The sequence below is a fragment of the Impatiens glandulifera genome, chromosome 8, assembly GCF_907164915.1.
Source record: "Impatiens glandulifera chromosome 8, dImpGla2.1, whole genome shotgun sequence".
Lineage (NCBI taxonomy): Eukaryota > Viridiplantae > Streptophyta > Magnoliopsida > Ericales > Balsaminaceae > Impatiens > Impatiens glandulifera.
In genome coordinates, this window is record NC_061869.1 from 20,671,010 (window position 1) to 20,688,092 (window position 17,083).

A 17,083-nucleotide genomic window follows, 5' to 3' on the forward strand; every position below is an offset into this window, starting at 1 on the left:
TTTTATTAAAATTTTGAGTAAAAAACCTGAGATGTTAATTAGGGTTTTTGATCACATCTTCATATCACTTTTCAAAATAAAAATAAAAATTAATTTTATTTATATTTGATATAAATTATTAAGTAAAAAAAATTAGATCAAATTATTAGATAAAAAATGTAAGTAACAAATATTTGTTTTGATAAATTTATGATTTTACTCATAAATATATTTAGATTATAACTATTTTTAAAATATGTTAAATTACATTTAAAAATGATTAAAAATAATCTATTTAAAATTTGTTATTGACACAATCATCACCTAACTTTATTGATTTATTTTGGTCAAAATTATTGTATAATTCAAATAATTATTAAAGTTAAAACTTTATCTAACTTTTAAACAACATTCCTCTCAATTAAGTTATTTTAATGTTAGATTATAAAGAATTTTTATTCAACTCAGACTTAAATAAAAAAGAAATAATATATACAACATTCTTTACAACAAAAAAAAAGAAAAATATATCTTAAAAAAATATAAAAAAAAATATTTTCTCTATTTTATCAAATAAAGTAAGTGCAATATATATCATTTTTTCTAAAAAAAAAATATATATTTAATAAATCTCAAATAAACTAAAATATTTAATTAAAAATTTGAAAACATTTGTCAATTACCAAATTAAGACTTTAACCTATCACAATTCATTGAATAAGGAAATTACAATTTTAACCCTCTTTTATATTATCAATTTTTCCATCTCTCTCCAAACTCTAATATATCATCAGAATTACATCACACAACTTTCTCTCTCTAGTTCGTCGCCGTTCTCTGTTTTTTTTTTCACCTTTCTATCTAGTGATTATTGATTATCATATTCCTTCTTTGTTTTCTTCTCAAATCTCTCTCTGCAACACACTACAGGCGTTATACCTTCTGATATTCACAAACAAGAATTTGTTTCAACAGTGATCTTTAACAAGAGGTTTACTATGCTTATATGAGAAGCTCTGTTGTAGAGATTTCCACTTTCTCCATTGTAATTCTCGAATCTCTGACTTCAACACATTGTAGTTTATGTATTAACCTTATTTATCTTCATTTACATTCAACAAATGTAACTGATGATCTTTATTGATAGTTTTATTAAAATTGATTTTACTTTTTGTCTTCTCAGATCTGATGTTTATCGTTTTTGCTTGTTTTTGTTAAATGAAGTTTTTTTCTTTCTTTTTACAGGATTTTGATGATTGTGATTTGAAGATTGAGAGGTATTTATGGAGATGAAGAAGTCGAAAGATGATGTTTACTTGCCTTCTCAACTGAAACGACCTATTATGCCATCTCCTGCAGAACCGTAAGTTTAAACGCTTTTTGTTTGTTTTCTTTCAATGATTTTGACTTTTTAGGTAGTAAATTGATCTTTTCTTTTAACCTTTGATCTTTATCTCTATCTTCTTTTAACCTTATGCTTATCTTGACCTAGGAAATCTTGAGTTCGTGTAAGAAATGCTAAGAAGTTTAGTTTAGGTTTTAGTGTGTTAAAAATCGTTACTGCTTATAGAAAGTGTGATAAAAGAACATAATTTGTATCTAGTACTCTTGATAATCTTGGTTAGAGCTTGAATTTCTCTGTATTGTTGGATCTGAGAATTTGAATGTTGATTTTTGTGTACAGCTCTAATATCTTCCTTTTATGTGGAATATAGTTACTAACGTTGTTTGAGTCGACCTACTTGGATTATTTTCTCTTGAAATAAAGCTCTGTTCAACCTCAAATTATGGGAGAGGGAGGTACACAAAAGCTGACAACAAACGATGCACTGACGTATCTGAAGGCTGTCAAGGACATTTTCCAAGATAATAGAGGGAAATATGATCTGTTTCTTGATGTTATGAAAGATTTCAAGGCTCAAAGGTTTAATCTTTTTTGGGTTTATGTTATGGACAAGGAGTTTTATTGGACTAATTGATTGATACCTTTTTGGCATGCAATTTACAGAACTGATACAAGTGGTGTCATAGAAAGAGTGAAGGATTTGTTTAAAGGTCATCGTGACCTAATTTTGGGATTCAATACTTTCCTACCCAAGGGTTTCAAAATCACCCTTCCACCCGATGATGAACCGACACCCCCAAAAAAACCTGTTGAATTTGAAGAGGCAATTAGTTTTGTGAACAAAATTAAGGTATCATTGTGCCTCAAAACCTCTGGTATGAATCAGTTTTCCATTCTATATATTTACACGTGGTAGTTCATGGTTGCAGACAAGATTTCAAGGTGATGATCGCGTGTATAAAAACTTTCTTGACATTTTAAACATGTATCGTAAAGAAAACAAATTAATTACTGAGGTCTACAAGGAGGTAATCCTGTGCCTATTCTGGCTTCAATTTTGTATGCCTAAGAAACAATTTTTAGTTTGTGTCAGACATCCTATAGCTTGAGGGATTGAGAGGTTTTTGTCTCCATTTATGTTTAATTGCAGGTTGCTGCCCTTTTCTGTGAACATCATGATCTAATTGTTGAGTTTACACATTTTCTACCTGATTCTTCTTCAGTAGCCTCTGGTAGGAGCTCACTATTGGCCACAAGGAAGCACATGAATGTAGAAAGAGTACTGTCATTTTCTAAAACTTTTCCTTTGTTTCCTTGCTGTTTCTTCCTTTTGACTTGCTGATGACAAGTTTATATCTCGTTATGTGAACTTGTCCAGCCTACTGCTCCACTTGCCGAATGTGATATCAGTGTTGATCGTCCTGAGATAGGCAATGACAAGGCAGTCTTGAATGCTGAGAAAGAGCATCGGATGCCTTGTGAAAAAGAGAAGGATAGAACGGATGATGGAGATGGTAGGGATAGAGATCAGGATGATGGATCTTTTTTTCCACCTAAGCACAAATCTGGTAGGACTGATGACACCATGGCTGAACAATTGCAACATAGTGGAGAAAGCAATGATAATTTCGGCATTCGTAACTGTACAGGATCTTTTGATGAAAAAAATGCATTGAAAAGTAAGTAATCTTTGACACTGCGCATATGTAGGAAATATTGGATCCATGCGATTATTTCTTAACAAAACAATTTGAGTCCCTGTGGAAGTAGAAATTGACTTCTTCCACTTGTGAAGAAAATCTTATTTTTATTGTGCATGTGCAAAAAAAAAGAGATATTTTCAATGTGAATTATTTGCAGTGGTTATGTATTTTTTTAGGGCTTTGCTTCTTTTGGGGATACCTTGGTCTATATATTGCTGTGAGATCCATATTTGCTTGGTCAATACCTGAGTTCTATTTTTATTTTCTCTGCTAGATTTGAATGCTTTCATTTACATCAATATAGATGATGTTGTGGCAGACCTGGACATAGTAAGATAATATAGTTTGAACTTAGAAGAAATATATTGAGATACTCATTATGTATATTTAGCTATTTCCAGCTAATCAACTTGTCATTTGATAATGAAGCTGTAATTTATGTTATTAAATGTCAAGAAACAATGACATTTTGTCCTTCCATATTCCATTTATTATGAGGTAACCCTCTGTTTCTTTTACTAATTAGACTTTACATAGCTACGTATTTCCAACCTTTGTTCATGTGTACTGTCTGAATTTTCCTTTACTTTTCCCATGGTGTTGTTTTTGTGATTTTCCCTTTCTAACTGTATGGGTTGGTTGTTGCATGTTACCAAATATTATCTTTGTTTGTTTGATGACTTAAAATAAGGAATGGGAGTTATAGTTCCAATGTAATGAATATATATGGTTTTATAACTTTCTTCTTTTTTTTGCACACTTTGGAATTCTCTATGATTTCTCCAAACATAATAATTGAATTGTAGTTCAATTCCATTTCTTATGAAATTGAAAATAATTATAATTTTTCAATTATGCATATCCAAACATAGCCTAATATTTATAGCTTAATTATGATTCATTACCTTGCTAAACTACTTCTGAGCTGTCAGTTTTGAGCATCCAATTTAGTCTGCAGTGTAATTGAATTCATGGCAGGTATTTACAACCAAGAGTTTACTTTCTGTGAGAAAGTCAAAGAAAGATTACATCAAAATGATGGCTACCAGGAATTTTTGAAGTGCCTTCACATTTATAGCAAAGAAATAATTACACGATCAGAATTGAAAAATCTGGTATGACCCCCCATTTTTGCTATAGCTTTTAAGTTATTGAATATATTCACGTCTTCTTCAATCATATGTTCTAATTCATCTTTAATACTTGCCATGTCTGCTTAATTTAGTATGCCTATTTATGAATTTTGTATTACAAGTTACAGTACCCATCTGGATAAGGAATGTTATTGAATATTAAAGTCCTCTCATTTAGTAACTGCTTATACTGAGTAACTTTTCCAACAGTAAGAGAAAGAGAAGCTTTTCCATTAAGAGAGGTTTGTGTATCTTGTGCTTAGATGTTTGGTCAATTGCATCATATTTTAGTGCATATTGTGGCTCTACTTCCTATGATCATGTACATATGTAAAAATGAAAATGAGTACCCCATATTTGATCAGACAAATTTATTTGTGCAACATGTTGTCTTATTGAAGAGGGATTCAGTTATATTTTCCTTAGATCAGTTATGCAAGCATAAGGGCCCTCAATGCTAATTATTAATGGTTTCTAGACCTGGTTAACCTTTCAGAGGGTTTGCTGGATTACATGTTCATTATAATTTCCCATTTTGTATTTACTTTAACTTTAGAAATGGTACGAGGTATTTTGTTTTGGATTTAAGGGTATTTACATCAGTCTCAGATTGAGAATATATATTTACACCATAGTCATGTCCTTGATTCAAGGTGCTTGATCTTTTGCATCAACTTCCCCTCCTAGAAAAGGATATGAAACACATTAGCTGTTTGCACATGGATTTAGGCGTGTTCGTAATTGTTATTGCGAAATCTTTTGTTTTTTTACAGGTTGGTGATTTACTCTGTGCACATCCAGACCTTATTGAGGGATTTAATGATTTCTTATCACGTTGTGAGAAGATAGGTAACTGCTAACAAATGCATTTATCGACATTGTTTCATTTTTTTTTCTAGAATATTGATCATCTGAAAGCACTTCTGGCTCTTTTACATTGATTGCAGATGGATTTCTTGCTGTTGCTGGTGCTGTGAGCAAGAGTAAGTTGTTGAAGACCATGTGGCCAGAAAATTTAAGCTTGTACATGCAGTTTCAACATGTTGCATTTGCTAGAAAGATTCTTGTATGAAAAAGATTTGTTAGTAGGATTCTAAGGTGAATGGGTTGACTATTGCAGGATCCTTGTGGAATGAAGGAAATTTACCTAGACCAGCAAAAATAGAAGAAAAGGGTAGAGATCGGGACCATGGACGAGATGATAGGGATAAAGATCATGAGAACCAAGAAAAGGATCGATCTGAGAAAGTCTTTTCCATTAGGGATGGAGGAGCTGGCCACAGATCATCTTTTCCCAGCAAGGATAAGTATATAGGAAAGCCCATCCAAGAACTTGATCTCTCCAACTGCGAGCGTTGCACTCCTAGTTATCGACTTCTACCACCGGATGTAAGCAAAGCCTTTATTTGAGCTTTGCCTTAACATAGTTCTCTTTATTAGCATATTTTTCATGTGACATGTTTCCTTGATTTGCAGTATCCAATTCCTGCTGCAAGTAACAGAACAAAAATCAGCACTGAAGTATTGAATGATCATTGGGTATCTGTTACTTCAGGAAGTGAGGATTACTCTTTCAAACACATGCGCAAAAACCAGTATGAAGAAAGTTTGTTCCGATGTGAAGATGACAGGTGAGAGTTAGTTTGAGAGCTATGCCTTTTAGATTAGAGGGGATATTTCCTCTTTGAGGAGGATGTCAACACTTGGAGCTTGTTTGATGTAGTTTTTTTTCTTCTAATAATCCTATTATTTAAAAAAAATATATTGTTTGATGAAAAAATGGATTATTTGGGTTAAATGACTAAAAGTATTTAATATTTTAAAATATAATAAAAATATAAAGTAAGGTCTTTTAGTATTTTAGTCGATGATGTGATCGATGATATGCATAAGATTATTTTTCCTTATTTCATTTTGCATTTGTTACCTTTTGAATAAGGGAGATAAAGATAAGAGTAGTGATTATTAATTGTTCTAAACTATTTGATGTCAGGTTTGAACTGGATATGTTATTGGAATCCGTGACTGCCACAATTAAGCGCGTTGAAGAACTTCTCGAGAAAATTAATGACAACACAATAAAATCAGAAAGTCATTTTCGAATAGAGGATCACTGTACAGGTACTGAGGGAACACTTCACATGACTTTGTTAAATATACATTTACATGTCCATTTATTTATTTATAATGTTAATGCAGCTCTTAATCTAAGGTGTATTGAACGCTTATACGGTGATCATGGTCTCGATGTCATGGACGTATTGAAAAAGAATGCTCCTCTTGCTTTACCAGTTATATTAACGCGCTTGAAGCAGAAACAAGAGGAGTGGGCAAGGTGCCGTGCTGATTTTAATAAAGTTTGGGCAGAAATCTATTCGAAGAACTATCATAAGTCACTTGATCATCGTAGTTTTTACTTCAAGCAGCAGGACTCTAAGAGCTTGAGCACAAAAGGTACACTGCAATCGCAATTTTATTGTCATTTTAGATTAAGGTCGAGTATCTTCTAATGAATTTTACTTAAACTGTTGTAACCTGATAGCAGATGTTTTAACTTTATTTTTTTTGTTGGTGAAATACTTCTGTAGATCATGCATCTCTACTTGCCCTCACTGTATTAGTGGTATATGTATCCTCGTAGGAGAAGTATGTTGATCCTCTGTTAATTTTCCAAATTAGGTTTCATTGTAGTGTTTCATCTATAAATATTTTTCATATGATGGTGGAACTAAGGTTCAAGGGGAGATGCATGAAAGATATGCAATGAAGGTTCAACTCCATATCATTTCCTCAAATCTTATTTCCTAATCTGTACCAAATTAATGTTTGGTTATTCTCCTTTTTCTTGAAAGGGCCAAATATATGTTCTCAAATAAGATTGATCAATGTTCAATCTCGCCTTACCCATCAATTTAGCAAGTTGCTCATTGATGTGAGCTTGCTCTTGACCATCAAGCAATGTATTGATCTGGAACCTCCTTACAATGCTTTTACTTCTTGTCCAATACCAAGTCAATTTATGATTCAGTGTGTACGAGTCTTCATTCAGTTATCTCTCAATCCTCTCCTAACCATTTTCTAGGTCTAGGACATGCGGAATTCCTTGATATCATATAGATCAATCATTTAATTTTTTGTCAAATTGATTTACTTCAATTGAGTAGTTGAAATTTGAGTGAATCCTGATTTTCATAAATAGATGATTTTTCAAGAAAGTGTCTTCTCTTTGCAGGTTCCTTAGAATTCTCATGATGACTGTACTAAATCTGTATATAAATGTCTGTAAATGGATTAGCCTATATATTTTAATTTACCCAAAACATCCTCTATATCTTGAGTTACCCAAAACATTCTTCATTAAAGAAAATTACTTGAATCAGATTTAATTAAATCTTATTCTAATTAAACCTTAAAACACCATGAATTAAACAACATTTTAAGTAATTCTGAATAGTGGTACACATAATTATTTTTCACAAATTTCTATCAATAACAAAACATCAATATGAAAATTCAGAATTTAATTAAATAAATTTTTACTTTTCATATGTTTTAGCAACTTAAAATGTGCCTAAAACAAGGATTAAACCCAAGACTGGGAGAAATCTTTGGCCACTAGTTGAGAGCCCTTCAGTCTTTTGATTGTCCTATCAATATATGTTTCACTCCAATATCCACTTACATACAATCACATTTTAGCCTTTTGTGGTAACTCACATATGGACGATGTTAGTGCGATTTTCTCCTTGTCGACTACCTTCTTCCATTTTTTGTGATTCAATGCTTCATTAATATTTTCTTTTGGTAAGACATTGCCTTTTTTAATAAATAAATAGTCCAACGATACTTACAAAAGAGAAAGTGAAAATGGGAAGAAACTCAACATTACTTAATCCCAAATGCCAAATAATATGTGTAAGCTATCAACAAAAAGACAATCAAAAGTGTCTACATGATAAGATATACATATAGTAAGGATCCTATGTACCATTTAATGGCAATGAAAAATCCTCGTCAAGGCGGATTAAGCTGAAGTCGTGTGCAATCAAGAACCCATTCTTTAGTAAATGAGACAATTAGGGTAGGAGTTAGAAAACTTATTCCCTAACCTACTCTTTGAAATGCAACATGTAAATGACCTTCTAAATCTAGTCATTATTTTTAGGGGAATACTACCAAAAAGAAAAGGTGATACCAAGGCGAGCACAGTCAAAGTTTGGCTACAGTGAAGTTTGTTGAATGTACGGGCATTCCTTTTAATCCAGATTTCATATATGGTAGCTCCACCAGTACATTTTATAATACAAGAGAAGAGGCTTCAACATGTAAATGACCTTCCAAATCTAGTCATTATTTCTATGAATACTACCAAAAAGAAATGCAATAACCATTTGAAGGGGAGCACAGTCGAAGCTTGGCTATAGCGAAGTCTGCGGTATGTACGGGCATTCATTTCACTCTAGATTCCATATATGGCAGCTCCAAAGGTGCATTTAAGAATACAGTAGAAGAGGCTTTGTTCAACAGTTTTATCAATGCTCCAATCTTTGATCCTTCTCTAGTTACGTTGCGAGCTTAGTATGTAATCAAGACCCCATTCTTTGTAAAATGAGACTTTCCTTTTGGTAGTATTCATAGAAATGATGACTAGATTTGGAAGGTCATTTAAGAATACAAAAAATGTAATAATACAAGAGAAGATGCTTCGTCCAACAACTTTATCAATGCTTCAATGTTTGATCTTTTTCTAGTTACATGGCGAGCGTCGCATTGTCATGCAATCAAGACCCCATTCTTTTGTAAAGGAGACAACTAGGGAAGGAGTTAGTAAACTTATTCCATAACCTACTCCGTGAAATGCAACATGTAAATGACCTTCCAAATCTAGTCATCATTTCTTTGAATACTACCAAAAAGAAAGGCGATAACTCAGAGGCGAGCATAGTCGAAGCTTGGCTACAACAAAGTCTGTTGTATGTGCGGACATTCATTTTACTCTAGATTCCATATATGGTAGCTCCAAAAGTGCATTTAAGAATACAGGAGAAGAGACTTTGTTCAACAATTTTATCAATGCTCCAATCTTTGATCCATCTCTAGTTACGTTGCGAACTTAGTATGTAATCAAGACACCGTTTTTTGTAAAAGGGGACAATTCCATAACCTACTATGTGTAATGCAACATGTGAATGACCTTCCAAATCTAGTAATCTTTCTATGAATACTATCAAAAGGAAAGGCGATACCACGCTGAAGGCGAGCACGACCGGAGCTTGACTACAGCGAAGTCTGCTAAATGTACGGGCATTCCTTTCAATCCAGATTTCCTTTCACTCCGGATTTCGTATATGGTTGCTCCACCAGGACATTTAAGAATACAAGAGAAGAGGCATCTTCCAAACAGTTTTATCAATGCCCCAATGTTTGATCTTTCTCTAGTTACATGGCGAGCGTCGCATTGTCATGCAATCAAGACCCAATTCTTTTGTAAAGGAGACAATTAGGGAAGGAGTTAGTAAACCTATTTCATAACCTATTCTGTGAAATGCAACCTGTTAATGACCTTCCAAATTTAGTCATCATTTCTATGAATACTACCAAAAGGAAAGGCGATAACCCTCTGAAGGCGAGCACAGTCGAAGCTTGGCTACAACAAAGTCTATTGTATGTGTGTGCATTCATTTCACTATAGATTCCATATATGATAGTTCCAAAAGTGCATTTAAGAATACATGAGAAGAGGCTTCAATCAACAGTTTTATCAATGCTCTAATCTTTGATCCTTCTCTAGTTATGTTGTGAGCTTAGTATGTATCAAGACCCTATTTTTTTGTAGGAGACAATTAAGGTAGGATAGAAACTTATTCCATAACCTACTATGTGTAATGCAACATGTGAATGACCTTCCAAATCTAGTCATCTTTCTATGAATACAATCAAAAGAAAAGACAATACCCCGGTGAAGGCGAGCACGGTCGAAGCTTGGCTACAACGAAGTCTGTTGATTGTACAGGCATTCCTTTCACTCCAGATTTCGTATATGGTAGCTCCACCAATACATTTAAGAATATAAGAGAAGATGCTTCGTCCAACAGTTTTATCAATGCTCCAATGTTTGATCTTTCTCTAGTTACATGGCGAGTGTTGCATTGTTATGCAATCAAGACCCCATTCTTTTGTAAAGGAGACAATTAGGGAAGGAGTTAGTAAACTTATTCCATAACCTACTCTGTGAAATGCAATATGTAAATGACCTTCCAAATCTAGTAATTATTTCTTTGAATACTACCAAAAGGAAAGGCGATAACTCTCTGAAGGCGAGCACAATCAAAGCTTGTCGAAGCTTGGCTACATCAAAGTCTGCTGTATGTGCGGGCATTTATTTTACTCTAGATTCCTTATATGGTAGCTCCAAAATGCATTTAAGAATATAGGAGAAGAGACTTCGTTCAACAGTTTTATCAATGCTCCAATCTTTGATCCTATTTTAGTTACGTTGCGAGCTTAGTATGTAATCAAGACCCCAGTTTTTTGTAAAAGGAGACAATTAGGGTAGGAGTTAGAAAACTTATTCCTTTAGACAGCGAAAACTGCTGAATGTACGGGCATTCAATTCACTCCAGATTTCGTATATGGTAGCTCCAAAAACACATTTAAGAATATAGGAGAAGAGGCTTCGTCCAACAGTTTTATCGATGTGACTAGCGTTGCAGTGTTATGCAATCAACACTCCATTCTGCCTAAGTCTTTTTACTTGATGATGCCCTAAGCGACCGCCTAGTTCACTTGATCCCAAGGTGGCCCTGTCTACCATGTAACTTGGATACCTCAAATGTGGAAATGCATGGTATTTTATGGATAATCTTTCATATCAGATGAAGATGGAATTGAAGTGTTTTGCGATTTAGAAATGAAAAATGAAGGTCATCAATCGAAGGAGAAACATACCTATGTGAGTCTTTAGGAGCCGGGTGATGACTCCAACTCTTGAGTTGGCGTTGAGTGCGTCTTTTGTCAAGTTTATCCATGAAATATCCTTTCGTGAAGGTTCATTATTGAAGACGTGACGAACCTGCTCTAATACCATGTTGTTTAGCAAAGTTGCTTAATGAAGGAGAAGTGCTTCCGTGAGGATCAAATCAAGAGATTTTTTAAGTAGCCTAATTATCAGCATTTTGTCTTTTTTTTTTTAATGTAGGATGCTAGCATGATCCTCACAACCATGACCTCCACTTCAACTTAAGGCGTTCTAAGTAGGAATCGAACCTGTGACATTTGGTCTCTTAGGAACCCTTCTTACCACTTGAACTATCTTATCGACATTTTGTATTATTGAATGAATAATCTGTACATTGGTGTTCTACATTATATACACTTTTACTTCTAATAAGTTAACAAAATAAATAGGATCAAATAAAATAAAAAGATAGAATCATCTAACTTCCTCTAAATCTGCAATTAAATTTTGTGCTGCTGAAAATTTCCTTGCGGGGATTTTCTTGTTTTGCTCCATATTTTGCCTCATTAGTATAAGTAAAAGTATATAATGTATAAATCCAATGTGCAGAGTATTATCCAATTTACCATCTCAACTATGAGCACATATATTTTCTTTTATATAATATATATATACAATACAATAAATTAATGGGACCACCTTATCGATCTTAATTTTATGTATTAACTATTATTTTATTTCGAAAATTTATTGATTTACAAGATCATGGAATTACTTGTTTAGGAAAATACTTACAAAAGTAAAAAGTAACTATATAAAATAAAAATAATGAATAAGATTGGATTTGATGTAATTTTCTCTTCTCAGGCTAGAACCAGTAGAGTTGACAAGCTATAACAGTGCAAAATATACTTTACATTATTTTCTCATGCTTCTCCTTGCTTATGTTTTGTAGCTGTATTAAATGAGATCAAAGAGATATGTGACACCAAGGACAAGGAGGATGATGTGTTGCTTTCCGTTTCTGCCGGAAATAGACAAACGACTGTACCACATATGGAGTTTGAATATTCTGATCCTACCATACATGAAGAATTATATAATCTTATCAAGTATTCCTGTGGTGAAGTTTGTTCAAATGATCAAATTGACAAAATTATGAAGATCTGGACAACATTCCTAGAACAATTGTTTGGAGTTCCTTCTCGCCCTAAGGATACTGAGGCTAATGGAGATGTAATAAATTCTAAGGATCAGGCAAGTACCAGTTCTGTCGTGAATATTAAGGAACCAAACCATTGCAGAAATTCAGGTGAAATGGAAAAGTCGAGCTTCTGCCAAGTGAAGTCGTCACACAATGGCTTGAAAGATATTACTATTTTGCAAAAGACTGATGCTTTATGCAGTAGCAATCTTATGCTTGCAAATGCACAGAGTAGTAATGCTCAAAAAGATGCAGCCTCTGTGGCAATCAAGCAAGTTACATCAACTGAACAGTTAACCAACTCAAATTTGCGTCCTTTTAAAAGGATAGACCAAAGCTTTAGGAGAGAAGATGGGGATAATGCATCAGGTTATGCCTGAATAGAAAATCTTTATATTTTCTTTTTTGTTTTCTTTATGCTGTGATTCTGATAGAGAGCCAATTTACTGCCAGGGCTCTGTGGTACTACATCTAGCAGATATGGACAGTATGGGAATCCTTCTTCTGAAGAAGGGAATAAGACGAGCATTTCAACATTTCCAGAGGTATGTTTAATAACTTTCATCTTTTTAATCGAGTTGGTCTTATTGTCATATCTATATTACTTGTGACTTCAAAAATAGAAAGATAGATACAATTTGGGTTTCTATTTTTTTGGAAATTGGATAAAGTTGCTACTTCACACTTATATATAGATATAATGCTTATCTGTCACCACCACACATGCAGTCAACTTTGATTTTGGAAAACATCATCGTTACAAAATACACAAGTCTTCTTGTAAAGATTGCACTTATGATCCTATTTGTGGTAGTAAAAGTGTATTCTCATAATGTTTTAGGCCTTGTTTGATAAAGGGTTATTTAAATTTAATAATTCATCATTCAAATCATCAACTAAAATACTTAAATATCATGCTCACAGACCTTTCTGAGTCAATTTTCCAAATATAGAATTTCTTACTTAAAAAAAAGGAACCATGTATTAAGCCCCCTTTCTGTATAGAATACGTCTTCTTCTTCCAAAAGGTATTTAGTCATTTAACCCAAGAAAACCCCAAATAATCCACTTTTTCATCACATTAAGATTTTTTTTCTCCTAAATATCGAATTATTGTAAAACAAAAGTCCTACATCAAAGAAGTTTAGTCTGTAATAGAAACATTAAGGATTAATATGGCCAACTTCAGAACATCTCTAATTGTTATAAAGTTTTGTTCTATTTTACTTTTTCGAAGTTGAGACTTTCATGAACATCAAGGAAACAATGTAATCATTTCTGCAGCAGGATGCCGGTTGTGCAAGACCACTTTTTTCTTCAAATAGCCCAACTGTGGAACACTCTAAAGCTAATAAATCGTCAGAAGAATCTTTGCGGCACTTAAGATCTGAAAAAGAGGAGGGAGAATTGTCTCCAAATGGAGATTTTGAGGAAGAAAATTTTACTTCATATGGGGCTCTTGAACCAGAAGTTGTACAAAGACCAAAGGCTCAAAATGGGCAGGGACATGAAAAAACTTGTGCAGCTTTGAGAGGGGGAATTGATGCGGATGGAGATGATGAAGGTGAGAGAAGTGCTCACAGATCATCAGAGGATAGCGAGAATGCTTCCGAGAATGGCGATCTTTCAGCTAATGAATCTGCTGATGGTGAGGATTGTTCAAATGAGGATCGGGATGAAGATGGGATTGAAAACAAGGCTGAAAGTGAAGGTGAGGCTGAAGATATAACTAACAGAAATGGTGTTGTTGAAGGCGATGGTTCATTGTTAACATTTTCAGAGCGTTTACTGCAAAATGTGAAGCCTTTAACAAAGAATGTTTCTCCAGCATTGCCTGGAAAAGACAGTGCTTCTCGTATCTTTTATGGAAATGATGCTTTCTATGTGCTCTTCAGGCTCCATCATGTGAGAGAGCTCTCTTTGACTATTTTATCTTTCTTTTAGATTTTCTTCTCTATGATTGTTGTCTCACGTCCCATTTTCTGTACAGACATTCTACTCAAGAATACAATCTGCGAAAGTTAATTCTTCATCCGCTGAAAATAAATGGAGGGGCTCAAACGGTACAAGTTCAACTGACCTTTATGCCAGGTGGGTTTGCATTACGACTTTGCTCCCGATATTGCGGTTGTGCGATTCATACTTGCTAACTTGTCTTTTTTTTTTCTAGATTCATGAGTGCACTTTACAGTTTACTTGACGGTTCCTCTGATAATACAAAATTTGAAGACGATTGCCGGACTATTATTGGAACTCAGTCATATGTTCTCTTTACTTTAGACAAGTTGATATACAAGCTTGTAAAACAGGTAATTTTTTCACTTAACTTAACCTACCTAGGGTAGTTGAAGTTCATCTGGTAGGAGTCTTTAACGTCTGGAGCTTGTTTGACGCTTGGTTATTTGTTTTTTTCTGTAAAAACCTCTATCACATCACTTATCTTTTCAACTATAAATCACATACATAATTCATCAACTAAAATACTCTTTACCTTTTTATAAAATTTGAATTTAAATACAGGACAATTTAGTAATTCCCAAAAAATCAAAATTTCATCAAACAAGATTTTGATTTCATCAAACGTGCTTCTGAGGTTGAAGTCTCAAGTTCAATTCCCATTTAAAGCACCTTGATTTAAATGGGGTTAATGACGGTGGGATGATGTGCTAACTCGAAAAAAGAAATGGTCTAAAAAAATCATGTAATCCGTGTTCTCCTCTCGTATATTTTGCATATTGTTATTTGTTCCTTTGACTTATTTAAAATTGCTGCAGCTCCAAATTATTGCAAGTGATGAGATGAACAATAAACTTGTTCATCTATACACATACGAAACATCTAGAAAGCAGGGGAGATATGTTGACGTGGTTTATCACGAAAATGCTGGTGTTCTCCTTCACGATGAAAATATCTATCGGATTGAAATTGTAGGTTATTAATTATTACTCTAGTTGCATTTTTTAACTGTCTAAATTTAGGAATATTCTGAATTGACTGACCTTTATGTTTTTACTCTCCCCTGGCCTTCAGTCAAACAGGCCTACTATTTTGTCTATACAGCTCGTGGATAATGGGAACAACAAACCTGAAGCAACAAGTGTTTATATGGACACCAATTTTGCAGCCTATCTGCACAATGACTTGTTGTATCCAGTTCCCAACAGGACAGTTAAATCAGACATTTTCTTGAGGAGGTAAAAAAAACTCTTTGCAATTGACAAAATTTGCTACCTTTTCTGAAAAACCCTTTTTCATTTGTGTTGATTTTGATGATCTGTTTCCAGAAATAAGCGGAAAAATGAATGGAGTGATGACTTGTCTAGCCGTTCTCAAATAACTGAGAACCTTCATATTGTTAACGGTTTAGAATGCAAGATAGCCTGCACTTCTTCCAAGGTACTACTACTTGTCATAAGTTTCCGTTTTTTCGAAAAGTTAGTCAAATTGGTGCTTCTTCTCATTAGTGAATTTGCTTTGGTCTAGTTGGACATATGACTTAGAACTTGTTACAATTTTAGTTGACTTTAATCTAATAAGAGGTATTGGAATTGTGATGTTATATTTATTGATTTGCAGGTTTCTTATGTACTCGACACCGAAGATTGTTTATTTAGAAGGAGAATGAAGCGAAGAAAGTTGAATCTTAGTGGGCGAAATGAGAAAATAGCGCGATTTCGCGGGTTGCTAGCCAATTCATCATAAGATATATGTAAGCATATTTGGAATATAGCTTAAACAAGTATAGGGTTTTTCAACTGTAAAATGGAACATTCTTTAATCGGTCATCATCAATATATATGATTAAATATTTCTTCTTCCCATCCTTGTTACTTTTAGAATCAAATGAATGATTGGTGTTTAATACAAACATTCAGATAAAAAAAATTATTTGTTGCTGACTATTTTAATTAGTTAGATAATTTTATTATTTTATGTGGATTGATAGTTTTGTTTTATGAATTTATGAATAATTTTAATTTTATGGGAAAAATGTTTCATTTTTTTTTTAGTTTTAAATAAATTAATTCATAATTGATTTAGTCAATATAATTTTTTATATAATTAATATTATATTTAATCATATATATATAATTAATACTCTTTTAAAGTAAATTTTTAATATTTGTAAGTACTCAAGTTTTAATTTTCTTGATTTCTTGTAATCTTGTATTAAATTTAGTAGTAAAATAATTTTTAATTTTATTGATTTTCTTTTTTAAAAGGGGATTCTTTCTACTACCCATTATAATTTTTTTACCCATTTGAAAAATGGCATTCTCCCATTTTTGTTTATCAAAAAATTAAAAAAACATGCTCAAATGTAAATGATTTGTCAAGTTTAAATAATTAAAATAAAAAGATATTCAAATGGGACCTTGAGCCCTTACTCTATTCTAGTAACAACATTCTTTTTATTTATGTATCTGAATTTAAATAAAGATTTAATATTAAATTAAGTTAGATGGCATATTAATTTTTTTTTATTTATGTTTAAAAAGTGTTTTCAAATGACTTGTTTGAAATATAATAGTTATAGATTCTATCACAATTTCATTTGGGATAACTTGGATAAATTGTTTGTATTCTTTGGTCACATTTCAATCATAAGTTTATTTAAACTTCAGTTACTTCACTAAAGTTGTTTAAGTGTCGAGATTAATCTTATAAGAGATCAAAAGTTATGATTTGATTCTAACTTAAAATATTTTGAATGACATAATTGTGGGTGTTGCTTCCTATATTTTTTAAAAAATAAAATAC

At 32.9% G+C, this 17,083-nt stretch overlaps 1 protein-coding gene across 3 annotated transcripts; it reads left to right on the plus strand.

Moving 5' to 3' along the window:
* The first annotated feature begins 786 nt into the window (after positions 1–786).
* On the plus strand, positions 787–16,223 carry LOC124912659 (paired amphipathic helix protein Sin3-like 4). Of its 3 annotated transcripts, none has more exons than XM_047453307.1 (23): positions 787–1,024; positions 1,225–1,342; positions 1,695–1,903; positions 1,988–2,174; positions 2,254–2,352; positions 2,475–2,603; positions 2,703–3,003; positions 4,006–4,142; positions 4,934–5,009; positions 5,108–5,143; positions 5,281–5,549; positions 5,637–5,791; positions 6,154–6,281; positions 6,360–6,614; positions 12,074–12,691; positions 12,776–12,867; positions 13,607–14,227; positions 14,313–14,413; positions 14,493–14,631; positions 15,097–15,249; positions 15,353–15,516; positions 15,607–15,718; positions 15,899–16,223. In XM_047453307.1, exons 3-23 carry the CDS (start codon positions 1,767–1,769, stop codon positions 16,022–16,024), a joined length of 4,035 nt encoding a protein of 1,344 aa, XP_047309263.1. In that variant the 5' UTR covers positions 787–1,024; positions 1,225–1,342; positions 1,695–1,766; the 3' UTR covers positions 16,025–16,223. The 3 variants fall into 3 exon arrangements, with proteins under 3 accessions (XP_047309263.1, XP_047309261.1, XP_047309262.1); XM_047453305.1 differs by having other exon boundaries at positions 1,748–1,903; XM_047453306.1 differs by having other exon boundaries at positions 1,748–1,903; positions 13,610–14,227.
* Positions 16,224–17,083: the final 860 nt, after the last annotated feature.